Source organism: Pocillopora verrucosa, chromosome 9 (assembly GCF_036669915.1).
Source record: "Pocillopora verrucosa isolate sample1 chromosome 9, ASM3666991v2, whole genome shotgun sequence".
In the NCBI taxonomy this organism is placed as follows: Eukaryota; Metazoa; Cnidaria; class Anthozoa; order Scleractinia; family Pocilloporidae; genus Pocillopora; species Pocillopora verrucosa.
Window position 1 is genome coordinate 18,661,701 of NC_089320.1, and position 27,607 is coordinate 18,689,307.

General features: G+C 38.5%; 2 protein-coding genes and 1 long non-coding RNA gene across 3 annotated transcripts; 1 reads left to right on the forward strand and 2 right to left on the reverse strand.

Annotated features, from left to right (window-relative positions):
• Positions 1 to 4,856: 4,856 nt before the first annotated feature.
• On the reverse strand, positions 4,857 to 15,933 carry LOC131793711 (transient receptor potential cation channel subfamily A member 1). Its single transcript, XM_059111181.2, has 11 exons — positions 15,807 to 15,933; positions 13,233 to 13,614; positions 12,467 to 12,807; positions 11,838 to 12,111; positions 11,069 to 11,396; positions 10,400 to 10,608; positions 9,529 to 9,864; positions 8,170 to 8,998; positions 7,690 to 7,899; positions 7,061 to 7,236; positions 4,857 to 6,576 (listed from the first exon to the last, which is right to left on the reverse strand). The coding sequence occupies exons 1-11, from the start codon at positions 15,844 to 15,846 to the stop codon at positions 6,381 to 6,383; spliced, it is 3,321 nt and encodes a 1,106-aa protein (XP_058967164.2). The 5' UTR covers positions 15,847 to 15,933; the 3' UTR covers positions 4,857 to 6,380.
• On the forward strand, positions 15,755 to 17,771 carry LOC136283258 (uncharacterized). The gene is made up of 3 exons (XR_010718675.1): positions 15,755 to 15,872; positions 16,652 to 16,745; positions 17,251 to 17,771. It is a non-coding gene; the product is annotated as an uncharacterized lncRNA (long non-coding RNA).
• On the reverse strand, positions 16,786 to 27,237 carry LOC136283255 (transient receptor potential cation channel subfamily A member 1-like). Its single transcript, XM_066171783.1, has 11 exons — positions 26,630 to 27,237; positions 24,303 to 24,666; positions 23,580 to 23,926; positions 22,692 to 22,965; positions 21,785 to 22,112; positions 21,343 to 21,548; positions 20,677 to 21,012; positions 19,054 to 19,882; positions 18,450 to 18,659; positions 17,827 to 18,002; positions 16,786 to 17,435 (listed from the first exon to the last, which is right to left on the reverse strand). Exons 1-11 carry the CDS (start codon positions 26,679 to 26,681, stop codon positions 17,219 to 17,221), a joined length of 3,339 nt encoding a protein of 1,112 aa, XP_066027880.1. The 5' UTR covers positions 26,682 to 27,237; the 3' UTR covers positions 16,786 to 17,218.
• Between the last annotated feature and the right edge of the window lie 370 nt (positions 27,238 to 27,607).

Genomic DNA, 27,607 nt, shown 5'->3' on the forward strand with positions numbered 1-27,607 from the left:
AGGGTTTTTTTTTAAAAATTGGTTGTACTGTGCTGATTAGTCTTCGCCAGTGCTAATTTCTTAGTCGGGGATTTTAAGTGAAAATTTCTGTGGGTAGGTGACGAATTAAAACTCATTTCGCATTTATAACGTATAGGTAATGAGCCAGCGATCATTTTTAGTGTAAAAGCAATTATCGACATTTCCATAGATTTGTTAATCAGCTAAGCAATATTGCGTATGTAGATAGCGAAGGTGAAGGAGGAAATAGAGGAGATTTTCAAGCAAAGCTGCATTGATTCAATCCGTCTACTCAGATAAAACAATGCCGTTTTCTTCAAGAGCGCTTTTGACATAGGCTTACAAGTTCTTGACAGATTTTTGGCCTCAGCGGAGTAGAAGAGGCAGGTGGCTATTTTTCGGTGAATGGATGTTGTCACGTGATCAACCACTGAAAGGAAAGCCCGCGGCCTGTTTATTTACGGACACTTTGTGATGGTGAGCGCACCAATCATATCTGCGAAGCAATTATGAGAATTTTATTAGCTTTCCGGGTGGCCAACCTTTCAGCTTTCGCGTAAATTTCCATGCGAGACAAAACCACGAGAACGATAATTTCGAATATTCAGATTTACCAATTCAAATTTTTTGTGGGCGTGTTTCTATTTATAGCATTTCTTTTACAGCAATATGGGGCTTTGGAAAAATTGCACGCGGGAGCTTGAAATGCCATAAATCGTGTTTACCATACTTTTAAAGTTTAATTGTTTTCTGGTAACGTACTTTAAGACTATCGAGGCGCCATGCATAGTGCGTGAGTAGTTTATTGCCAATCATTTCCACAAATTGCCACGATAACCCCTAAAGAAGGAGCCTTTCTGTATCTCCGTGTTTAAGCCCTTTCTTCACTGCCTTCTTAATGCCACAAAATAACCAATTCAAAACAAATCATATTGGATTGTTTTGGAGTTTCTGTTTACCAAGGTGCTCAAACAGGGTGAGGCAACGAACCCCTCATGGGGAGATAGACAATGACTCGTGAGACTGAAAGAAGTCACCTGTAAAAACAGAATAACTTCCACCAGCTTTCTCGAAAAATACCTACTGATTTATTTCCAAAGTCCACTTAAGTGTAGTAAATTAAATTCTCAATAAAGGCCACTTCTTCATCGTTTCTTGTCTATTGCTCGAGAACACACCACAGCTCAAATGATTTTCCATTTTTTTTACCATTTATCGTAGCGTGGTCTTCCATGTGTGAACAGTTCTTAAAGAGAACATGGTGGATGACATACAATGATTGGCGTTTCCGAAACGTGAGCGGAAGTGGCCTTGTCAAGTGAAGAGTTGTTTGTCAATCCAATGTTGTAGTCTGGTTTGTGAAAGCTGTGATTTTTAAGTTGAAACATCTTGGCATATTATTGTTTTCAACACTTGTTTTAACAAAACTTACAAATTGACCGACTTCTGCTATATTTAGGAGCAAGTGCTATTGCAGGTGCTGCAAAACAATAATTTCTCCTTTAGGCAGTCGAAAACCCCCTATAATTGGGCAAATATATTCGTTCTTACACTGCCATCAGTTCTAAATGATAGCTTCAAACTTGATCCATATTCACAGAATATCAAGACCAAAGGAAGGTGCAGGTCCCGTGCTGGAACCGGGGGAAAGTAGTAGATGAAGATTTAATCAGTGTTCCACAATGAAAACTTAAAGCTGATGGTTATTGAGCCAAAATGCTTTTAAAAATTTCAGGATGGTGCCTAAAAGTATCTAAAGAGAAAGTAGAGGCATCAATTTTTTGTACTCTCAACCAATTATCTCGCAAATTTAAGTAAAAACTAAAATAATCTGTGTATCAGTTCGCAACTGTTTGTTAAACTCTGACTATTGTGGTGGTTCCAAATAATATTATATCGTCTCTTCCTGAAGGCTACGAGCATCGTGGTACCAGTACTCACAATCGCTCAAGGCCACTTGGAGAGTTCCTATTCATTATGGTTATTTTGTCTGAGCCGTGTAGAGGCCAATTCATTCGAAAGTTACCCTAATAACTGCATCCAGAGTTCTCTCTGAGTCGTAACATCTTTTCATTAACAGTAAGTCACCTCATGCTACTTAGACATGCAGATAGGCACAGACCTTGACAGTTTTTGTCATTGCTTCAATAAATTAAAAAAGAGCAACTTCATCCCAATTCCGTTCCATCAGAGGCAAGAACATTTGTTAAAATAAATGTATAGTATTCACCCAACGGGAGGTTCATATTGGGAAAAATTGCATGTGCCCCGAGATCTCGGATGCGAGCCTGCCCACTCTCGAAAACAATCAGGTCGCACGATTACTAGAATTCCGCTCGCGCACGAAGTGAGAAAAAAAAATATGACAATATTTTTGTCATTAATTCACTCTAGATTTTTCTTCCATTCCACAATTATTATTTTTAGTTTTAATTTATAAGGAAAATTATTTTGACGATGGTGAAGCATTAGACTGTACATGCCGTGATGAAGAAACTTTTTTTCTTTTTTAACTTGCACCCCTGCCTCTAATTTAAACATCACTTTATTACATTGTTTTCCCTTGTCTGTATTTCAACCTTAAGTGTTTGACAATTCAAAACGCAGGTCTCCGTGGCTAGAGCTATTTCACTGATATATATACAAAATTATTTTATCAATGTGAATGTGAAGATCTTCCTTAAAAGGGTCAAACTAAGTAAGCCTTAGCAATATTATTATCGTCAATTCTCATACTCTAGAAATGTCCGTCGTGCGTGAACAGCAGGTTTTCTCAGTAGGCTCAAATGTTCACGTTCTCGTCACACCAAAAATTTGCATTTCTGTAAGCCACCTAAGTTGTGTCCACTCGATTTCAATCAACTGCGTTTCTGGTGGCAGTCATATTTTCTGAGTAGAGTGCCAACTTCTACTTGGAGAGCTGTTAAAACAGGGTATACCACCCGAAAATAGTGACAACTTAAGTGGGCAAAGCGTGTTTCATGAAGCCAGTAAATTAGTAATTCCTCCACAGACATGTAACACGTAAAAACAGGTTTCAGATCAAGAGTAGAAAGGTGTTGTTAACCGAACTGTTAACTTCAATTTTTGTCACCTTTTTGAAGACGAGATTGCGGAAAAACTCTCTCCTCTTCCAATAACAGCCTATTAGACTACGACCTACGGCTTCGGGCGGTACTCAAGACAGAGGGCACAATTTTCCCTATACAGACCGACCTAGGCTGGTGAATAACATTTTTATTTTCTACTCCTTAAAATTAACGAAATTATTTCCAAAAGAACCCGAATGATTAAGGGATTACGGTAAGACCTTCCATAAACTGCCATCTTCCATCACGGCAAGATCCTACATAAACTGAAGAATTTTTGAGCAAGTAAACAGGAACCGCACAGCATGTTTTTGAGTAGGGAGGCTATTATTGGTTCCGTTATTTTTGTTAAATTATTTTTTGTTTAATTTATTTTTATTTTTATTTTTGCGAAAAAGTGGGGGGGTTAAGCCCCCCTAGCCCCTCCCTCTGCGCGGTCCCTGATAGATGGTACTTAAATTCGAGGTAAAGCAAATTTAAGAGAGAGGCTTCACCGAAACACTTTTATCTGCCAAATGATAAAGTTGATTCAAAAGGCCTCCAACAAACTTTGAAACATTATTTTCACAAGTATCTGTCACAATCTGGCACCTGTCAATTAGAGCGTGCCAGAAAAAAAAAAGGCGCCAGTACACTTTTCGAAAAAAAAGCGAAACTACTTTGGCGAGGACTGCCATGACAATATTTCCTTAAAAAATAGTCAATGATCTTACGGAAAGTATTATTCACTCTCGTCGACGGTTAATTGATGTACGAAGATTTACCTCTGTTCAGTAAGTGAATGGTAAGGAAAGTAATTGTAAAGAAAGTTGTGAGAGTTTGCACGTTTGTTTACTGCATTGGCGTGTGTAAATCTGGTTTTTCCTTCCCAAAAACTAAATTCGAATGAAACACTTCTACAAGACATAAGAGAATTAAATGCGGCTTTTCCTCTTAGAATTCCTTCAGTTTGTGTTGTGCAATTAACGGTACAATTGCCCAAACTGAACGGACCTGGAAAGACTCACTGAAAGCGTCTTTGTAGTACAACTGAAACTTCGCTCGCTCTTTCACTACAAACAAATTGTTTAAGAGAACTCAGATATCAAATGGATATAAGTTCCATCGACTAATTCAAATGCAACCAAATACCCCACGTTTTAACTTTCTAGGTACTTTTTCAGTGTGAAGGACTAAGATTAATTACAGACGGTTTTTAGACCGCTTGTCTACCAATTTAGTGACACCTATGATTATACAAATTCATTTCGAAACCAAGATTTTACTGTCAACCAAAGTGATTTGAGAGAGAGAAAAGAGAGGATTCATAAGTTATTTATCGGCTTGAGGTAGTAACCGACGTTTTTGCTTAAAGAATACTGCCCAGCTGGAAAAACTAGATAAATTTATGAAAAATGGCAGCGAAGGTAGGGATGTACTCGGCTACTCGCGAAAGCTTTACTGTGGCCGTGGGCAGAGATAGGAAAATATGGACCGCGATTAGAACCAATCAGATTGCAGGATTCGTTACCTTGCCCTCTGAGAAAAAAATAATAGTATTTAATTATCAGCCTTTCAAATAGTCCAATCTTGAAGCCGTAAATGAGTTTCCAGAATGAGTAGTGGTTATTCGATGAACAGACTATTTTATTGACTCTAGGGAGACGCCAAATTAAATAAAGTTTGGCCTTTGTTCAGTTTTTCAAGGTCAACCATTTAACAAAGCAACTTCTACTCGAAGAAGTGAAAAGGAAAAAGTCATATCACAAAGCCGAAAGTTGAGCGACACGACCAAAGAGAAGAGTTTAATGGTAAAGATTCATAGTAACATGGCACATTCGGAGATTTGTTTCAATGGTGGTAGTTTGTATCATGGAAAAAACTTTGATGCTTAGAAATATAGCTGGTGTTTAGCAGCATAGTGTTAGGTGGATATAGCACCAGAATGTTCTTATCGAGTAATGGAAAGCTAACTCATTCTGTTCTCAAACACAGCAACTTGGTTTTGAAAGAGGAAAAACAGAAATATATTTATAATAGAATCGACGTGGCAATGTATGTCACTGAAAAATTTTGGTAATGTTCCAAACAGAGTGAGCCCAAGTGTCTACAGTCTGTTATCACATGTTAAGAATAGCCTCAGGTATAGCAAGACTTTGCGCGCGTGGCACTGGTGAAAGTCACGTACCGTAAGGACACAAGATCTTTAAAACGGGTGGTCAAAACATAAAAAAAATCAGTAAGAGGTCGCACCTTTGCCTTACACCTGTTGAGAAGAGATTAAGACCAGCAGATTGTCGCACATGAATTTTAAAACCCATGCGACCCTCTACTCGAAGAGGCTTCACAAATATTTAAGGAGTTAAATTTTACATCGCGAGAAGTGTCCACGTTGTCTACGTAAAGATGTTATTTTAAACAAGGCCAATCAGAACTTGTCAGTACTTTGTGTCTCAGGAGCCCTTAGTCTGGCTGCGATGTTGGTTAATTAGATAATATTTCACACTGCTATAACCACTTTAGCTCGTGTATGAGATTATCAATGAAATTACCCAATTTTTCGGAACATCATCTTAAAATAAGTAAAACGGGCACGTTTCCTCTAAAGTATAATGGGAAACGCTCTGCCAATAATTCCATCATTAAAAAATCCTCGCTGGTGGCTTAACTTTAGATACACTCCAGCTTAGTTACAACAGTAAATCAAAAATTTTATTGTAAGCAGACAGGCAAATAATTGTTGAAAACTTCAGCTGATGATGAAAATTTTGATAGTTTGTATTTTTTAAGCATCTTACGAATCCGGCTAAGATAGACGAAAAATTTCCGCCTACTGCCCTATGGGTGAATAGTGGTACCTCTATAGTGGCAGACTTTGTATCAAAAATTTCCAAATAAATTTCAGAGCCGATGGGTGGCATCGTGTTTAAGTTTTTCTTGAAGAGGAAACCCACACGTTGGTGATGATAGAGCAGCGGGTGGATTTCGGAGTGGCAAGAAAGCGATTCTTCTTGTAGTGGCTATCCACGGATAGGAGGAACTATACTTCATTGGAAGGTCTCAAGATCAGCGCGCAAAAACAGTTTTGAGCTGATGCTGAGTATCTATTTTCATAACGCAGCTAGTAAATTTCATTTACATAGTCTGCTTCAGTTCGAGTTGATCACGGCTACACTTAAGCAAACCTTACATACACTGTCGCCTGAACCATCTGTCAATCGCTGCAGATCTAGAGAGCGGAATAAGTTTACTTTATATAATACTCACGAAGCTTCCTTTTGAAAATTACGCTGAATTCAGTGGAATAACATTTTACTCTCTAATTCTTAACCTATCAGCCATCGCTTGAAGAAGCCTCCCCTGAGCTTCTACCGTGGCCTGTAGGTTTCTGATGCTCTCTCCTTGTGTTTCATCCCTTGCCTGCTCTGGGGTGGTCGAACCTGATTTGCGACTTATGAGCAGTTCAATGAACTCCCGACCCGAAACATCTGAACCAGCGAGGAGAACCCTTCGAAGTAATAAAGAGTTGATAAAAAATTAAAGGGATATGACATTAATCGTCCACAAGATGACATGTGGGGTTCTATCATCGATTAGCCAGAAATCGTCAAGGAATCCCTCTTACCAATTGTAACTGATCTTCCTCAACCAAACTAAAATAGGTTTTAAGTAGATGAAAGAGACTTTACCTTGTCAAGACAAGCAATATGTACCTTTTAAATTCTTTATGGTGGCCAATTTACGATATCAACTCACTTGATAATACTAAATTACCCTAATATATGCCAACGTCAATCAGACAAGGAGCTAACTACAAGCACTTGGAGAACAAAATTATTTAAGCTTCTGCCGGCCTTGATGTGCAATTTTGTAGGAAGACACTTTAATATCAATTATAAGAATTCCACAATCAAATAAATGCAAAACATAAGTTACTTTACTAGATCTGAATTTTCTCTTCTTTCATGTGGACTTCACAATCAGATACCTACCTTTTCAGGAAATTTTTTTGATTTGGTTTTATTTCCAACGAACTTTTGTGAATCCTTCGCAGAATCCACTTCGGATACGACTTCATGATGCTGTCAACCAAAAACACCTGATCTATTAAAGCTCGTAGACTTGCTGTCCTTTGGATAGACTCAATGTCTCCAACCGCCAAACCAACCTACACAGAAACAAAGTTTCTGAAGAGTTATCCTAGCTCAAGTTGTTGTAAAATTGTCAGATATTTCTCATTTCATGTATCTATCGACACATATATCATACATCATTTATCATCAACGCATTCCCTCTAGAAAGAGTACACGTTGAGAAGGATGGATGAGAACAGATGATTGAATATGGTTCTCAAATTATCAGACATACTTTTGATCCTTCCCAAAGCACAACGTGTCTTATACAAAACACAGCATGTTTCGCTGATTTTCGTTTTATTGGCAACAGATTAGCTTTTTAGTAGAAGTCTGTCTCATTGTAGGGAAAGAAGAGAGGAAGCAATTAACATGAAAGGAGCTAGAAGGGAATCAGAGAATCAAGTGATACAATGGAAGCTGTATCGATGGATAATGTCATTCTTGGGCCAGTAAGGAAGAGGAATCGTATACAATCATTGGCTTACCAACAAGTTGACTAGCACAATGGATACCATCAAAATGAACACTAAGAAAAGCGCAAACGTTAGTCTCGGCAGAGGAACATATGGGAAACTTGTCCCAGGTACTGTCTGGTTGTTTACAACGTGTTCAACCAACATGTCTGTATAATCCAGTTCCCCAACCATCATCACAAGGATCTTTGCCGTTGAGAACCAAAAATCTGAGAAATTACCCTGCGAATGAATGAAATTATTAAAAATCAGAGCAGCCCATAACATTTAAGTGAAATAAGTAGAGCTTTGTTGAAAGGCTAGTCTTTCAACACCTACCAAGCGAAAAAAGGTAAAAGTTGTGTACATGTTGTTCAGTCCTTTCCCCAGCATTGATTACTGAATCTTTCATCATTCGACCCATCCATCTAGACATTTTTGGATTGTATTCCAATAAGATCACGTGTTTGTAAACTATCGCTCTAATGTTGCGAATAGCACCCGTCCCCTCACCTGTTCCTTTAGTAGTACGTAGAAAACCAAGGCATAACCAGTCAGGGCGATCATGAAAGTGGATATCACTTTGACAAAGGTAAAGAGTACCTCAACGTACATTGTTACGTATAAGCCAAGTCCACCAAAACGACGAAAATATAATGTCAAACTGATGTAGGACATAAATAATCCCAATACCCCGACCGACCATCGCACTTCCGCGGTTAAGGAAAACGATTCCGAGATGGAAGAAAGGGTGAACATCCACACGAAGGCAAACATGATAAGTTCAAATAAGTTTGTGAGATCTTTAAAGTACGACAACCGAAGCCAAAACATTTGGATAAGCTCTTTGACGAGCTGAACAACTGAAAATATAATTATGATCCATGGTGTGTGGCTCAGGAAGCTATCATTGTCTTCAACAATTGCTATCTCATCCTTCGAAGCATGTGAAAGTTTTACTTTTTCTCTTTCTTTGACAATGAAGCTTGAAAACAAGGCGACGAAAACAGCAAATACTAACATGTTGAAGAAAGTAACGAACTTTCCAAGAATCATCCACTTCCATCTCAGCAAAGCTTGGGTGACATTATGATTCAGTAACGTTTCTCGCCGATGTTTTGCCATACACGCTGGTCCAAAGTAATTACTGCATCCCGAATTCGTGTTGGGATCTAGTGGAAGGAGGTTGAACCTTACAGAAAAATCTTCGTGTGATGGAGGAAGAGGACTGTAACTTATACAATTGTCGAGAACAATTTCTGCCACATTCGGCAGCTTTTCGATCAATTTATCCATTGAGCAGACACCATCGTCAGGGTAGTAATTAAGCACCTCTTCCCATCTGTAAAAAGAAGCAAGGGAATTGATATAGAACGCGACATTTCTTTTAAAAGTGTTTTAAGCCTGACTAGGAGTACTGCTTATCACTTGGGACGGTATGCTTTTTCCTTGTAACTATCTTTACCCCCTCCACAGGATTTCCCACAGCTCTTTGGTATTCATTTATACTACTTCGTGAAGGTTATGTGAGAGCACGCATTGCTTAAGACAATTTACAACTACCTGATAAATCTCGAGCTGAGTCCAGCGCGCTAACTATAACACTACGTCGCCTTTTGCGGCCAGAAATTACTTATTTTTTTAAGTTGTTACTTCCAGATAACAGGTTTCAATTTTAAGTAGTGTATGGGGACGTAATTTGTTCAATGTTGGCTTTTTTTTTCTGGTCTATGTAAACTTGTTGTAAGAAATTCGAACTGAGTCTTATAATTAGACTGTGAGCGCAACACTTTGCTTCAAATTTTTTCAGTTGCAAATTGGGATATAACATCAAGACCGACTTTTATATTCATTTTATTCTACTTGACGAACCTTGGATGCCTCATTAACGTCATGGCAACTTCGCTCGCTTCCCATTCAACGGCCACATCAAGGCAAGTCATGTTCCTTTTATTCTTGGCTGTAACGTTAGCTCCTTGGTCCAGCAGGAAACTTAAAATATCAGGACGATTGTGCATACACGCTATGTGAAGTGGTGTGTTGTTGCTTAAATCTACTCGTTCTAAAGTACTTGGCAAACGGCAGTCTAGCAAAATTTTAACGGTCTGCAGTGATCCAGCTTCTACTGCGTGGTGAAGTGCAGTAAAACCTCTCGCATCCATTTGAAAAACTTCGGCGCCATTTTTCAGTAAGACTCTGCATGTTTCCCTAGGATTGCAAAGATGCGACCAAAAGTAAAAAGCAAAACAAAAATATTTCCAAAAATTGTAATCGTTTGGTAATCTGTTTAACCCTTTACTTGGATGTTTGTGAGTGGAATTCTTTAGATCTTATCCCACCCCATGCATGCATGCTTAATCGTGTTTCACCGAATCAGTTACGCCGTAAACGAACTCATCGCTCTTAAACTGATTTCCCTTTGGTGTGCTACAAAAGTAAAAAAGTTTACAGGTCAGCAATTTTCAAAATGGAGATTGCGGCCGGGGAAAGAATCCGATATCTCTTTGTCCTCTGTTGGTTTTATCTGATGCCATATAAGTCTTCCTCTTGACCGGAATGTTTTGGCGTCAAAAGTTATAGATGACGAAGGGAGCAATATTCACAAAACAGAACTAGTGGTTTCTTAAATATTCTTGGATCTCCATTAATGGAATGAATTAATAAACCAAGAGAGATCACTTCACGAATGAGCTCTATGGGGGATTTCATTCTATTTGAAATTATTTCAGATCGAAATACTCACGCGTGTTTGTTACTAGCTGCTAGATGTAGAGGTGTCCTTCCAATTTCATCCGTCTGCTGGGTGTGAAATGAAAATCCATGGCACCTGGAGAGAGCCTCGACACAATGGATTGAGCCTTTTTCAGCTGCGATGTGAAGGGGAAGCCTTTCTTTTACGTCACGCTGGCATAAAGGAGATGTGTCTTTCTCTTGTAGAAGAATTTCCAAAATCTAAAATTTAAAGAAGGAAACTTACCGATACGTGGGTACAAAATTTTAAGAAGGAACAGTTTATATATTGATTCTTATATTAGTGAATCTCAATTAAATGGGACATTTTGGGGCTCCACAAAAAGGAACAGTGTGTACGCTAGATGGCAAAAACGCCTTTATGGTTAAGTATTACTGTGTGAAAGCTTTTTCCATTATTCACGAGAAATCTTTGTTTATTAATTTCTGTCGTTCAGGAAGGCGTGGATCTCTCATTTAGAACGTGCGATTATTGGATATGTTAACCCATAAAGCCATTGGGTCACGTCATTCATTGCGAACGCCATCAAGGTGTCAATACTTTTACAATTGAATGTATGTATGTGTGTAAAGGAGCGTCCTTAAGCTATTTAGAAACGGATGCTAACACTGTTTCCAGTTGTTGTATTGGTTGAGAGAAAAGAGAGATGTGTAGGGCTACCTCTGAATCTTTCATGCCAGCAGCTAAATGGAACACGGTTTTCAGGTGTTTGTCCTTAAGCTGTAACAATGTATCCTTGTCTTTTCCTAATAAGGTTTTCACCATCTCCGTCTTGCAGTAATTGATAGCCAAATGGAGGCAGCTATTTAAAGAAGAGTCCAAAGCTGTTTTATCTGCCCCTTTGTCTAGCAAAACCTGTACACTGTAGCTTGCTGCATGGGTCACTGCAAGTAGGAAGGGTGTAATTCCTGACGTATCCCGGGCTTCCGGATCCGCCCCAATCTCCAAAAGTAGTTCGACTATCTTGCCGTGATTGAATCCTGCGGCACTGGTAAGAGTATGATAGTCGCTTATCACAAATTGAATAATTAGTTATTGTCACAAAGTTATCTGACAGTTACTGTTTGAATGGTGCACTTTATCATCGCCGGAAGAAAATTTTACTTTGTTGTTGTTATCCAAAAAAATTGTTCAAATTTACGATTTGATTTTTAAATATCATTGCGTGAAACCGTCGAAGAGCGTGAAATAATTTGTTTTTAAATATTCAATGTCGTAACACGAACATGGTGTCTAAAGCCACGTTCTTTTAAAAGAAATGTTTTACGCCCCCATTATATCAAGACAAGATGCCAAGCCTTGTTTGTTTAAAACTCATTCAGTGTTTGTCTTGGCTATTAAGGGATCAGATAAAAAATACACAAACAGGCTTTTTTAATTTCCAACTTATTTTTCTTTTATTAAAAGAAACAGAGAGAAACGGTCTTACCTATGCAAGGGCGTCTGCAGGCGACCGTTTCTGGCGTCAATAACGGCACCGTTTAAGATAAGTAGTTCGACCACCGCTAAGTGACCATATTTAGCTGCTGAGTGAAGAGGAGACATGCATACTACCCAGTCCACCGCATTACTGTCTGCACCGTTACGTAAAAGCAAGTCAACTATTCGTTCGAAACCACCATCACAGGCTTTATGAAGAGCAGTTTTGCCCTCTTCGTCTCGTTCGTTGACAAAGTCAATTAAAGATGGCAGTCTTTTGGAAGCTGTAAAGCAGCAGTGATAAGGCTTAAGTTACCAGAAATATTTTCTTAATCTGTGAGGGAATAAAGGGGAGCCACATGACCCTCAAAAGTTCCTCGTTCTCTGAGTGAGTCTTTGTCTCTTTAACCACCAGACTTCGAATATGTCAATCTTATTTTCTTAATTCTATAAAACATTGCATCGATATTCCATATCCCATCAACATTTAAAGATTTAACTACCAAGAGTCTTCTGTAAACCGGTCCCAAAACACCCAAAGCGCAATTCAGAACGTTATACGCTAAGCTCTTTATTTTGGAGTACTTTGAATTTTCTCTTCCTTAAAAATGTTTCAATTTCACACTCTGCAAAGCTTACCTCTCTCGATGATAAGTTGGCAAGCCTCTTCGTGGCCCTGCCAAGCAGCTAAACTTAAGGCGGGAGTCGTGCTAAATACTTTGGAAGTTACATCGGCACCACCGTCCAAAAGTAATGCACACACCTCCGGATTTCCACCTAAGCAGGCGCAGTGGAAAGGTGTGATACACCCCTTGTTTAATGCGGAAGGTCCTACTCTAGAGTCTTTCAACATAGCGCGGGATATCTCTGTTAAACCCTTTCGTGCAGCTAAATGAAGTGGTGTCAAGTGATTTTCGTTTTCTTTTAAAGGATCAGCTCCTTTTTGCAGCAGAAGTTGGACAATCCTAGATCTTTCAAACCTGGAATTGTAATCACAGAACTGAAAATATCTCTGTCATACAAAACCGTGATTCTTCAAACTCTGTTAACTGAAATGAAAAAACCCGTGTGTGACAATTTGACTCCATAACATTCCATGCAAAATGCTGGCCAAGACTGTTAGTCCTCTGAGATTTAAACCCTCAAGTTAGGAACTTGTGTAAGTCTTCCCGGCGTGAAGCACCAAGTACTATTGCTCGTCTTCTTGAATGATGAACTCTAGTGTAATCCATCGGAAGAAGCCCCCGCCCCAACCCGACACCCGTTGATATTTACTTCAAAGCGGGAGACAAAAACACTACTACAGTAACGCAACTCGCTGCACAGCACAGTCCAATGACCTGTGACTTGTGACCTGAAGGGTCACATACAAGCTTACCTAGAAACAGGGAAATCAATCACATACCTTACAGCAGCATGAAGGGGTGTATGTCCACTCATGCCCAATATGTTAATATCTGCACCATTATCCAACAAAGACGTCACACCCTCCACATCGTCAAGACGGACGGCTCGGTGAAGAGCAGAGAGGCCTTCATCGTCAAGAGCGTTTATATCTCCCGTATTTAAAAGAGACGCATCAGCTGAAAAGTGTAGCAAGCCATTTTGAGTGGGCTTAAATGGTTTGATTTCTGTTTCAATTGGCGGTGTAGGAGTTTGATGACGCGATCCATTGCTACTTCCGGGGTTGGATATAAGTTCCAGGCCTTCGTTGTCAAACCATGGTCTGACTTTAGATGCAGAGAGGGTGCTTCTTTGTGTACCTCTGGACGACAGAACCGGACTATCTGTTAAAATCAATTATTTTTTCGTCAATCTCCAACATCCAATGTCCATATAAAAAAATACCGATTCACTAGATTATTAAAAAATAACTAATAACAATAACGATATAAACAATAATAACTACAGAAACGACAACAGTGATAACAAAAATAATTATGACAATAATAATGAAAATTGTTATACAAAAAATAACAAAAAATAGTAGTTTATATATTGTATATTTGTTTATTTTGATCTATGCTTGGTTTGCAATGGTTCAGTTTAATTTCAGTTTCTAAGATCTTGTTTACTTCTTCTTTTTTTTTTCTTATGATGTTTATATGCAGGAACGCCCAAAATAGAAATGACAAAATGAAATCACTAAGTAACTAAGTATACAGATTATACAATTCACAGTGTGGCTGTCCTTTCTCAAGGGAGAAATATGAAGTCTATCCTGGTCAATGCTTTTTTTTTTGTACTGCTCATGCTAGAGGACATATTTGGCACTGGGCGAGAAATCAAATCTTTAGAATGCACAACCGATATCAAGCAACACTGAAAATTTCAAATCAGAGATATTGCACCAAAAGAAATATCGAAATTATGCTTTTGCTCTTCTCCTGAGACAAGGATATTGAAAGAAAAAGCGTTCCGGATGTCAGATTTCTGGTAGATATATTTTCATCTGTTTTGTTCTTTGTATTTGTTACTTGGCAAATTATTTGGCTCTGACCAATATTTTTTCCTTTATTTACCGACTTTGATCATCATCATCAACTATATTAGAACGACTGATGAAGTCCATAAAAATTCCTAGAAACCGTCTGCCGAAGATTAAGCATGTCACCTAACTGAAAAAGTGTAAGTCTGTTGGATAATCTATCAACAGTTTTTCCTTGATCGGCTCCCCAAACCCTAATGTTGCTGTAGGATCTTTGTGGTACCCGACCCGACCCAAGCCTCGCTCTTTTTCACTCTGCCGATACTATCGCGTCGTTTACTACTTCGCTCCGTGTTACCGACTGAAGGCCAGGAACGGGCGTAACCTCTCCCAAAAAAATTGCATTATTATTGTTTTAAATTCAAATGTACAACTTCGAGTTATCCTCAGCTCCTTCTGCTTGCTGCTTAATCCTTTAACTTCCATAAGTGACCAAGACTAAATTTCTCCCTCTAATACCCATACAATATCAAGAAGACAAGTGATGAGAATAAACAAAAATATCAATGAGGGCATGATTAGTTGATCCACTACCAAATTCTCCGAACAGACCTAGTGAAAATCATATGGCACACAGTAAGGAGAATAAATGATGATATCTTGTGAGTGAAAGGGTTAAATACGATGCAGTACTAGAACAAAGCAGTACTTACGAGCTCGCTGACATTTAACATAACCGAAAATTTGTATAATTTCTCTTGTTATCTTAAGCTCCAAGATTTCGCGTATTTCTTTACGCACCTGCCTCCCTGCGTAGTTACTTGTCAATGAAGAACTAGTGAAGTCATCATAATCTCAATTAACTCTCCTTGCCGTTTACACAAGCGAGCTTTGAAGTCGTAATTTACAAGACAAAGGAATAACATGATCCCCATTTGCTTACATTGCACATGGAAAAAAGCATCAATGAAATAAGTGATACAAAAATTAACATGCTTACTACTGATATGGGCCTTTGTGATCGATGTTGTCTCTGCTTTCTTTCTTAATTGGAAAATTAATTAAGATCAGTTTGGATTTCGGAGATCGCACCTAGCAGTGGAAATTACGATAATACTTGAGCCTCGGACCTTTTCTGCTTTTTTTAATGAAGTGATGGAACTGATAGGGAGCTTGAAAGGGCAATAGTGTTGTGACAACGTCCTGTTGCTACAATGACAACATCAGACAGTGACGCAAGAGTGAAGTTACATATTATGATTTATGTAAAGTATGGCATAATGAAACACAAGCAACACGTTACAATAACTTCATTGGTTCCTAATCACTCTTAGAATATATAACTTTAGAAAGAAGCTGAAATATATTTATTATAAAATATTTTGTGAGCGAGACGGTTGACATGGTCATACAGTTATCTTGTAAGTTCACAACGAACGACAAACAAGCGCAGCAGTGAGGTGAAATATTTAAGTGGCCTCATTGTTCATTTCATTCATTCTGATCACGTTTCTAACAAGTTTCCCGTTAAAATAACAACAGAATACAAACCAGTTCCATCCAGGACGCCAACAGAGCGATAAGTCGACATGGGAGCGAAACCGACACAAAGTAAACGTAAGATTTACAGCATTACCAAACGCTCTTCTTATTGATTGTGACGGTGCTGTTTATCGGTTTCGTGACGTACGCAACGTTAGATATAAGAGGATGCAAATTTCAAATGAAATGGGGGTAAAGTCTCACATGAGTGGTCACTCTTCTACGACCCTCACGTTGACGTAACAGCACGGGACTAGCACAATGTGTCAGTTATATCACGCAACGACTTTTTCCGCACTCTTTAATGTCATTGGGTTGAAGAATACTTTTATAATTAGCCTCTATTTTGCGTGAAATATGCTCAAATTTTCTGCGCGGACATCATCTACTCAGAGAAAAGAAAAGCTTTGCGAAAGCGCTCAGGAGTAACAGATTAAGTCCGCGGACAACATTTTGTCACGCCAAACAGGCTTAAGTGTCAGGTGACCACTGGTTTCTTCTATTTATTCATTCTCTCAACATTCCACATCTTTTTAATTTGCAGCACGTACCACAAAAGGTTTGCCATCACCTTACAGTTTTCAAGTCTACTAAAAACGATACGATTTACTTTTCAATGTTTTCCGATATAGTTTGTTGACCTCTTGTTCTGTAACACCTGTAACATTATCTCACATCTTGATTTAAGAGAGACGGAAACTAAACAATCGTGGTAACGCACTGAAGGTCGATACCACTTGAGGAAATTAGTTCGGAAATTTCCCCGTTTCGGGTGACAGGTTTAGAACAACTCTTATAAGCCAAAATATTTTACCAACTGTAATTTTGACTGTAGTGCTTTATGGCTTCATTAGGACTCGATAATGTGGGATAGTGTTTATGAAGCAGAAACGCACTGAATTTCCAATGCACACTTCCAAGAAGGGACCAGCAAGAAGACGTTGGAAGGTGAGAAATAAAAGCATTTAAAAACTTAGCAGGCAACTTTAATTAGCAACTTCCACATTCTTTATCATTTACACTCTGTATGAATGCACAGTGACAACATAATTAAATTAAATATGTAATAACTGACAAGGGCAGCTTTCTGAAGTGGATTACTTCTAACTAATTTGATTTTAATATCTTCTTTTCTTTCAACGTAGTTAGTTCCTAAACTGAATGCTACTGGGATATTCAAAATATCAAGGAAGATGGTGTGGGAGTAATTTCTTTTAACATATGATCACCTTTAAAATAATATTAATATAAGGAAAACGATTGAACGTTTACTTGAGACTCATTAACATCTGGGACAAGCGCGCATATTCAAACTGAATCAATGAACACTGGGTCGCTTGTTCCATAATTCGCTAAATGGGACAGTCAATCCTTCATGAGGGTGGTTGTTTCTTTTTTCTTTTGTGTGATCAACCAGCCTTTTATTGATAACCCTTTATATTCAACCTTTCAGCCATTGCCTCAAGGAGTTTGCTTTGTGCTTCCACAGCGGCCTGGAGTTTTTGTATCCTTTCCTCTTGTATTTCCTCTTGCAACTGCGCCTGTCGACAAATATCACTAGAGTTCCCGCTGGATGCGCCGTTCAGCAGCATTTCTACAAAATCACTTCCTGTGATATCGGTAGCAGATAGTGTGACCCTAAAATGTAAATGAGAGTTCGATTAAAATAATAATATAACTGCTATGTATGAAAAATAGAACTTCTTAGTCTCTCTTTGGCATCAACTAAGCTTTGAGAACCCTTAGTTGAACCCTCAGTACAGTTATTGCCCACTTTTGTATTCTGCGACTTATAATTCATAAGATCCCATTAGCCTAAACTCTGGGCGTGACTGCATGACAACTCATTCGGAAGGCAGTTGATTAACAGGGATAATCTCTCAGAGTGATACATAAAATTAATCAAGGAACAAACACCGGATATAGAAGAATTAGAGACTGAGATGTAGATGAAAGCTCACGAATAAAGTAGCCACTGACGTGAAAATAAAAAAGAAAGAAAAGTTACGTATCGAAAAACAATACTTACCACTTCATGAAACTGTTTTGGTTTGGTTTTATTCTCAACGAGCTTCTGTATATCTTTCGTAAAATCCACCTTGGATAGGATTTGACGATGTCGTCAACTAAAAACACTTGGTCAATCAAGGCTCGTAAACTAGCTGTCCTCTGAATAGACTCGATATCTCCAACTGCTAAACCAACCTATGATTATGGAACACAACTTTGGTTAACTTTTGGATGATAATAACAGCAACTGCCCGATCGACGTAGCAACCATGCCCGGTGCCCGGGTTCACCTCCTCATTGGAACGTTAGGAGACTACAGCTTGAACAAACTCGCTGAACGAAGGGTACCAGGAGTCTTGGATCACAATAGCTACTTCTTGTACCACTGCCTTACTCTTACAACATTTACTAACTCTAACTGCTACTCCAACTTCAACTTCCACTACTATAGAGACATCGAATTATAGAATGTATCAACAAGAACCCCAAATATATCTTTCTCCAGGTAGAGAAAACCACGTCTTATCAATGACTAACGATACTCTGCTCAGCTCGCCTTACAACTAAAGATCGTTTTTTGATGTATGTCAAGCAACTGGTGGCCTGTAATATAGTGACATAGGGAATTGATATCTTACATACCAGCAAGTTGACGAGCACAACACTACCTAACAATATGAACGCTAAGAACAGACAGAAGGTAAGTGTTGGCAAAGGAACATATGGAATGTTTGTTCCAGGCACTGTCTCGTTGTCCACAGCTTTGTCAACCAACATATTTGAGTAGTCTAACTCACCAACCATTGTGACCTGGATCTTTGCAAAAGCGTACCAGAAAGATGAGAAATTACCCTAAGAGAGAAATAAACCCAAAACCTATAAGGCATGCAATTCCATTCATAAGAAGTACTCTTTATCTTTATAAGCAAGCAATTTTTGTCAGCTGTAAGAGCCCAAAGAAGCTGAAGGTTTTTCAGACAAATTTTTATAAAGCGTGAAATGCAAGTTAACATTCAGAAATGATATAAAATTTTAAACACCATAAAATTATACTGTATCGTGAACGATTCTGCTATTTTATACCGATGGATCTTAATGCACTTAACAATCACATAGAAGTTCAGATTTCAGTTCCAGTCACAAAATAATGCCCCGAATTGATCCGAACACGTCTTTTTTGAAACATCACTAGTTTTTACGGTAATGAATACGAAAAGTTCCGTAATATCTGCGAAACCGTTCCTACCTGTTCTTTCAACAAGGCATAAAATACCAAGGTGAATCCAATCAGGGCAATCGTAAATGTGGACATCACTTTCAGAAATGTATAAAGAACTTCCACGTACATTGTGACGTACAAACCAAGTCCACCAAAGCGACGAAGAGATAATGTAAAATTGATGTAGCTTAGTAGAAGACCGAGTATACCTGCTATCCATTGAGTCTGTGTGCTGTATATAATTCTCTCAGTCATATGAGGAAGTATAAAAATCCAGACTAATACGTACATTACTAACTCTGACAAGTTTGTGATATCCCTACAGTAGGAAAACCGCTGCCAAATGATTTGAATAACTTCCTTGATGAGCTGGATGATCAAAAACACTAGTATAACAAAAGCCACGGTCATCTCAAACGACGATTTAATTTTGACATCTCCGTTGGCTGCTTTCTCAGAAGAGGTCAATGAAAAATTGATTTTGTTCCTCTCTACAACAAAGAGATATGAGAACAGGATGACATAAGCGGCCATTACAACACAGTTAATCAAGGAGACACACTTTCCCAAAATTAGCCATTTCCATCTCAACAACGCTTGAGTGACACTGTGATTGAGCAATTTTTCTCGTCGATCTTTTGCCATGCACGCTGGCCCGAAGTAACTGTGACAATCAGGCTCAGGATCCAAATGAACCAGGTTAAATTTAACTGAAAATTCTTCGTGAGACGGAGGGTGTGGACTGTAGGTAATGCACTTATCAAGAACAACTTCTGCCACATCTGGAAGTTTTTCGATCAGTTTTCTCATCGGGTGAACACCAACACCTGGTGAGCATTGAAGCACCTCTTCCCACCTAAAAATTTATAACCATTCAATAGCTATTACATCATTGTGCAATTTCAACGTTTAACAACTAAGTAATCAAGGAATAGCATTGGTTCTTAATGGTCATTATATGATAAGATAAATCATACATGCATTTCGATTGGCTGTTGCCTATGACCTATTGGAGGACAGACGCATGGCTAGATGACGTCACCATTGACTATATTTCACTTTTTATGACATAAAACAAATAGATTCAATGTTGCCGTGCGTTTGTCCAATAATAGATCTCAGACGACGTCAAATTGTGGTAAGAACATCGATTACACACTAAGCTGCGCATCTTACGCCACGTTTTCGTTCTTACCACATATTGACGTCATCCGTGATCTATTATTGGACAAAGGCACGGAAACATGCAATCTATTTGTTACCTTTTTCCTGGTGGAATTATGTTATCTCCGCTATTTTCTTTATCACCTATTAGAAGCTTCCTTATCCTATTTAAAAATTTCTTTTTCACTGTAATGCCGGTAACACACTAGAATTAGAATAAATTGGCTATGAGCAAAAGTTCACAGCGCTAGCTGCTACTCAGGTGAGATGGAGGGACGAACAAATATCACAGGAAAATATGGCCAAGTCAAACCTCAGAGCAAACCAAGCCAACAATGTGTGTCGTGCACTTCCTCCTTGCCCCGAACAATCCTTTAGGTAGCTGAAGACAATTTTCCCTAAACTGAACCTATGTATATACACCTAAATAGAACAAGAACATCAATCCCTCTTCTCTCCAGCTAATTTCAAGACCTATAAATGTACCTTTCGTGTTTCATCAGTGTCATGGCCACATCTTTGGCTTCCCATTCAATAGCAGCATCAAGGCAAGTCATTTTTCTGTTATTTAGAGCCGTGACGTCAGCTCCTTGGTCCAAAAAGAAGTGGAGAATATCAAGGCGATTGTATCTGCAGGCTATGTGAAGAGGAGTGTTCCCATCTTCGTCTTTTTCCTCGAGCGTGCTTAACAAAAGGTTATTAAGTACAATCTTGACTGTTTTTAAAGAACCAGCCTTGACTGCCAAATGAAGAGCCGTGCGACCGTGTATATCACTGGAAGTTACTTCAGCTCCTTTTAGGATCAATAGCTCACATGCCTCGCTGAAAATTATACATGGAGAATTAAGGAAACAAAATATGTTTTGATGCTGCATATGTACATCAAGTGTATTTTGAAGATTTGTGACAAAGCCTTAGTCACAGCGAAAGCCTTAGAGAGTTTTGCTAGAAAAACTGAAATAGCAGATAGCGTTTATAAAGTAGCCATCTTAAAAAAAAGTCTAAATCTGATTGGTCCGAGTGGACAGCACTATGGCGCAACATACGAGTCTAGACAAGGTCTCAAATGCACTTAATGTCGTAATACAATGGCTTTGCGTGAGTGAGCACGTTGGAGTATTTTTTAAACAAAACATCATAAGGGGTACCCACGTGTGCTTGTTGCTGGCAGCTAAATGAAGAGGCGAACTTCCTTCGCTGTCTCTCTCATTTACGAGAAAAGGGCAAAGAGTGAGAACCCGCAAGCAATTAAGGGATCCACTTGCAGCGGCATCGTGAATAGGCAATTTCTCGTGTGCATCCCGCAGGCAAAAATATTCCTCCGTTTTCGGCGCCTTTTGAACGAGAATTTCCAGAATCTAAAGAGACAAACAAAAAGTTTGTAAATTTATTCAGTTAGTTCCTGGAGGGCAAAGTATAAGTTTTTTGTTTCTTTTAATTTGCCAGAATACGGGACTCGGTCGTCTCCGCTTTCAGGTTTCTTTGGGGTACAAAGCTATTGCTATAGTGGAAATTGGTTATGAAAGACCTTATAACCCCTGAGTGGCTGACATCGCCGTTTCGTTGGGAAAAGCTGCCATGTTACAGTAAGTACCTTTGGATCTTCCAGAACAGCTGCCAAATGAAACGCCGTCTTTAAGTCTTTTTCCCTGCATCTTACCAATTTGTCTCCGTCCCTTTCTAATAATAGCTTCACCATTTCCGGCTTATTGAAGATTACTGCCAAATGAAGGCAACTATTCAATGAAGAGTCCACTGCGGTTATATCCGCTCCGCGGTCCAACAAAGTTTTCATAGTGTGGCATGCTCCATGGCTCACTGCCAACAGCAGAGGTGTCATCAATAACTGGTCTTTGGTCTCCAGATCTGCTCCATTCTCCACAAGTAGCTCGACTATTCGAACGTGATTAAATGTTGCAGCACTAAATTTTCATCAAAAAACAAGAAAAATTTTTTACTCATTAAAAATTGTGGTTGATAGTACACCGAAGTTATCATAAATGAGCTCCGCAGCCAGAAAGAAAATTGTTCAAGAGACGCTAAACCGAATTATTGGCAATTTGGAAAGAAGAAGAAGGAGTAAAGAATTAAAAAAAAACTTACTCAAAAAAGGATTAAACAATGTTTTTGATTCTCTACTATGCAATGTCAGAGATGATTTTCACAGAATATTATGCAATTCTGTCCTATCAACAGAAAATCACCTTATTTTCTCTTGGTCCTAAATACAAAATTCTCGTTAATAGTAACTTGAGACGAAAAGGCAAATGCTGTAAACTCAAAATCACTCCATTCCATATGTGAACATTCGTTTCCATGTTCCCATTCAGATTGACTCTCAGGCCACAAGACATTTAACTTACACAGTTATGCTGTGATTAGACTTCGTGGTTTGTCGACTACCCCTCAATCTTGAATTTACACTCTGTTGCATGAAACTGGTAATCCATGCAGGGTAAAGAAAAAGTACTAGAAACTTTTAAATATCCCAAATTAGCTACCTGTGCAATGGTGTCCTTATATTGCTATCCCTTGCATCAACGACTGCTCCGTACAAGATGAGGAGTTCAACCAACTCCACAAAGCCGCATTTGGCTGCATGATGAAGTGGGGACATGTTCTCCGACCAATTATGCGAATCATGATCCGCTCCGTGACGCAAAAAAAGTTCAGCTACATTCACATTTCCTCTCATGCACGCAACATGAAAGGCTGTTGATCCTTCTTTGTTTCTTGTATTGATATATTCGCTTACAGAGGAGAGCGTCTTGGAAGCTTTTACAAAACAAACAATCAAAAAAGAAACAATTGACAATTTCTTTTAAACCTAAGTTAATTTAATACTCTACGTTTCGTATAGCAAGAAACTTTTTCATGATAACCGACTAGGTATTTCTCGAAGAAATAATACTATAAAGTCATGATATTTCTCATGGGGTTATGTTGAATTTTGGTGCGTAGCGCATTTCACAGGGTCTCTAACAATCCTAAGTTGCTATTATAGATAGCATTTGGGTACACTTCAAATTCTCCTGGACGATATAAAAACACCACCCGTTCCAAATATATCGATTACTGAACACACTATTCGCAAAAGAGATCCAGAAGAGAAGTCGTTTCGGAAATAGCTTTCCAATCATTTAGTGATACAATCCTCAGCACTCTATGTTCGCTGTGATCTCAGTACCGCATTTCAGACCTATTACCCTATGAGCTACCTTATAGCGGCACACACTTTGAAAAACATGTCCGTGAAGTATTCCCTCGTACAAGTTGACTGGCCAATACTGAAAATAGTATCGTGTGATTCTCTTGTTTTAAACGAGTCCTCGAAACCAACACGAACCATAACAAATGGTTCATGTACGTCAGGGAGAACGAACAATTACCTGCGTTGATAAGAAGCTTGCAATTATATTCATCCCCATTCCAAGCCGCAAAATGAAGTGGAGTATTTTTAGTTACCTTCGAAATGTAGGTAACATCGGCACCATGTTTTAAGATCAGTTCACATGTGGCTCGATCTCCGCCGAAGCAGGCCATGTGCAAAGGCGAAATATGTCCGTAGTTTATAGTGGTAGCTTTTATTCTGGAATCATTCAGCAGTAGAATACAAATCTCCGTGAAACCCCTTCTGGCAGCTTCGTGAAGTGGTGAAATCGAAAAAGACTCATTTCCTATAAGAGGATTAGCTCCTCTTTCAAGAAGAAGCTTAACCACCTCTGATCTGTTAAACCTGCAAACGAAACAACGATACAAAGTTCTACTTTAAATTCAACATATTTATTTCCAGCATTGTTCGATTCACGAAGCCAAGGTGCCTGTTTGCTTGTTGAGCAAAACTTATGTCGCTTAAATTTGGATCAATCTTTACTTATAAAACGAGTGGGACTGCACAATTATACTCTTATAAAACGTATTAAATTGCAACATGAAATGTAATAAAGGATTGCCTTTGTTTTCACTTTTCTCCTATTCGGTTATTAGTGTAAAAAGGCTAAGATTTAAATCAAAGTAGAAGAAAGAGAAAGAATATTCCGCGCTATCTAGATTGAGAATCTCTCTATGTGGAGTTATTAAAATGTACGGCTGATGAACTGACTTGTGTATACCTTGCAGCAGTGATAAGAGGCGTCGATCCAGTTCTGTCTGCAAGATTGATATCTGCGCCGCTTTCTAATAAAGAGGCTAATGCCCCAACATCATTAATGCGAACAGCTCGATGAATTGGGGCCACTCCTTCCCGATTCAATGTGTTCACATTTACCTTGGCTGCAAAATTCTCGTTCGAGAAGTAAATAAAGCTATTCATGGTCGGCCTATATACTTCAACATTAGGAACCTGGATGCGAGTTCCATCAACGTCACCAGGATTGTAGTTCATTAGTTCCACAGAATCGTTGTCGAACCAAGGATCAACTTTGTTCAAAGATGCGTTGCTGCGTTGGGTGCCCCCAGACCTCAACCTTGCAGTATCTATTGATAAGATTTACATAACATTTTATTTCATGATTTCAGCCTTTTACAGGAATAGGGTAAGGATGACCATGGGCTTGTGTCACGGGTGCTTTAATAAAAGTTAGCTCTTCACTCTGGCGAATGAGAGTCAAGTTTTCTGAGTTTGCTTTCGGCCCCATCCCTGAATCAAAGGGTTTTTTCAGGTTGGCAACCATGGTAAATTTGATTGAACTTGTGAGACCCGAATATAGAGGTGAACATTAAATTCATCTATAGACCATGGAAGAGTGAAAAAATATGTTTGCATGCCCGAAAATTTTGCAGATTAACAGAGATCACAATCACACGCGATTATAAACTCTCGCTATCGGCGTGCTCCTTCGTCCTCTTCGTTAGAGAACACTGGAGTGCACGATATTGCAACTTTTCTTCGAAAAATAGAAAAGCTGTCGCCATCAGAGCTACTTCATCATTCCCTGAAATGTCAACCATCAAAAAACATGGGTATTATTTTGGTCCACTATTTACTTGTTCTTCAACCATGACCGCTATTCTGTTCGATTCCCACTTAGCAACTTGCGGTTAAAAAAATTAAAACCTCTCCAAGGGGAAACATAGATGGCCAAGGAAGGAGATGAAAGGTCAAAAAGACATCGAGTAACAGAGGAAAACTTAGCAGCTGAAAATTAACTCTTCTACTTACCATGCGCGATAAAAAACTCAATCTCTCTTATTCTTAGAAATTTGCCCAGAAAGAGACTAGTTCCTTTTGTTGCACAGTTTTTAATCCAATGTTTGGTAAAATTAGTGTATTTTGAATATTTTTATTCTGAGCTGCTTCATTTAATATACGGCATTTCAAGCTGTTTCTGTAAACATTTACTGCAGGTGCTGTAAACGTTATCAAATAAGCGATAAATCCTCTCCGAATGAGACTTTTATGACAAAATAATTAAATTAATTTACATATCAGAACGTCAGATCGCACAATCCACAATGAAAAAGTCAGAGGAATATTTCCAACGAACTTAAAAATTAACAAGATTTATTTTCGCAAAGAATTATGCTTTTTCTGGCCACTGTTACTGGTGAGAAGAAGGTAAGCAATCTTCACAGAGAGAATATCTGTGTCACACAAGCACTGCTAGTGAACAAATCATTCTTTACCTAAATAATTAAAAGGAGAATGGGGACTCGTTTTGCCCTAAAAGTACGCATGCGACTTTTGTGATTATTTACCGGTAATATGAAGCGATATGATTGTATTGCTTTCTGAATTTAATGAAAGAGCGTCATTTCAATTTGATATTATCGCATTTGATGCATCTAACAAGTTCAACAGGGAGAGACAGAACACTGAGCTAGTTGTGTTACAGACATGGAGAGCAGTCGGGATCGATGCTTCTCAACCTCCTGTCCTACAATCCCAGCTTGATCTCGGGATATCAACATCTGAAATCGTTGGAGCTTTTAATTAGATTCTAAGTAGTTCAGGTTTCTTCTAATTAAAAGTTTTGAAAGTAAATTGACTTAAAATGCCTTGTTACTCATAAATAACTTGTTCTGTCTTCTCATTTATTCGGTAGTTGATTATTTCATAAAACTACTTCTTCGTTCTTAATAAGTTAGTGAGTCTTAACCTAGCCGAACAATCAGCAACACTGTCGCGTTTTCGTGACGAAACCGCATGCAATCATAAAAACGCAAGTACTTCCCACGCAAGAATATAGGAGCATGTAAAGCAACTTTCGAACAATATAGTCTCCATTTCTCATTTGGTAAAAAATAAAAAGGACTGGATCAAATCTTCAACTTGAATTGGAATAGTAGTTCTGCCACATCTTCGTAAACTAAACTAAGAAAGCAATCGTGTCTGTGTCATAATAAACAACCAATTCTGCGCACTCTAAACTAAGGAGAGCATCGTTTCTTTGTCACAGTAAACAATCAATATAGGTAAGAAAAGAGGTAGGTATCAAACCTTTTCCATTTTGTCCCCCAACAACTCGATATGTCGACATTAGATTGCTCATGATGATGATGAAGGTCGCCGGCGAACGTGATCGCCAACATCACTTTCTGACGTTACATGATCAGTGCCAAATTCGAAACACGTCCGAAGATGCAGATGAAGTCATATTAATTACAGATGATTAGTTTCACAACAGTTGCTTTGGTAAATAGCACGAAATGGAGGCGGTGGATGGGGAAAAAGCAAACAGCTTGGCATACTTGTCCTTCAACGAAACGTGTTATTGTAATGATTTATTATGCTCTTGATAATACAAAATTGGCATTATCACAGCTCTTTTAACTGATTGCACTGTTCTTCGTTTAGCGGCGGAAATCGTACTCCAATTTTTACCAAAACAGGTGAATCAACGACACTGAAATGGATAGTGACATTTGTTAATTTTTTCCTAATTAACGAAAGATTATGCGAAGAGAGATAAATTGATAAATAAATCAGGGGTTTTCTGAGCCTAACTGGTTGCTCCTTCGGTCGTAGAGTAAGGAAGTTAGTCTAAGCAACTGATATTTCTATATCACGTTTTAGAGTAATTGCCGTTTTAAGAGTTCTAAAATGACGCTTGAATTTCATGATCACCAGCCTGACACGAATGACAGTTTTTTCTTCGGCCTTTTTGTTTTGTTTTGTTTTGTCTTTTTTGTCTTTTTTTTTTAATTCATAAACTTGTAAATATACGGCGATGGTGAAACCTTTCCCATGTGAACCGTACAAATATCTGAGAAAATTGCGTTGAAATTAATGTTCCAACTACGCAACATTTATTAGTAGCGAGACCACACAAATTTCGAAAAATTGAAACGTAGCACGCGCCATTAAATTTTCTGTAATTGTTAAATTTGAAGTTTACAGAGTATTTTCATCTCACAACACTTTGCTCCAGCAGCACAGATGTTTGGTTATCATGAAAGACTCTCCAGAAGAATCTGA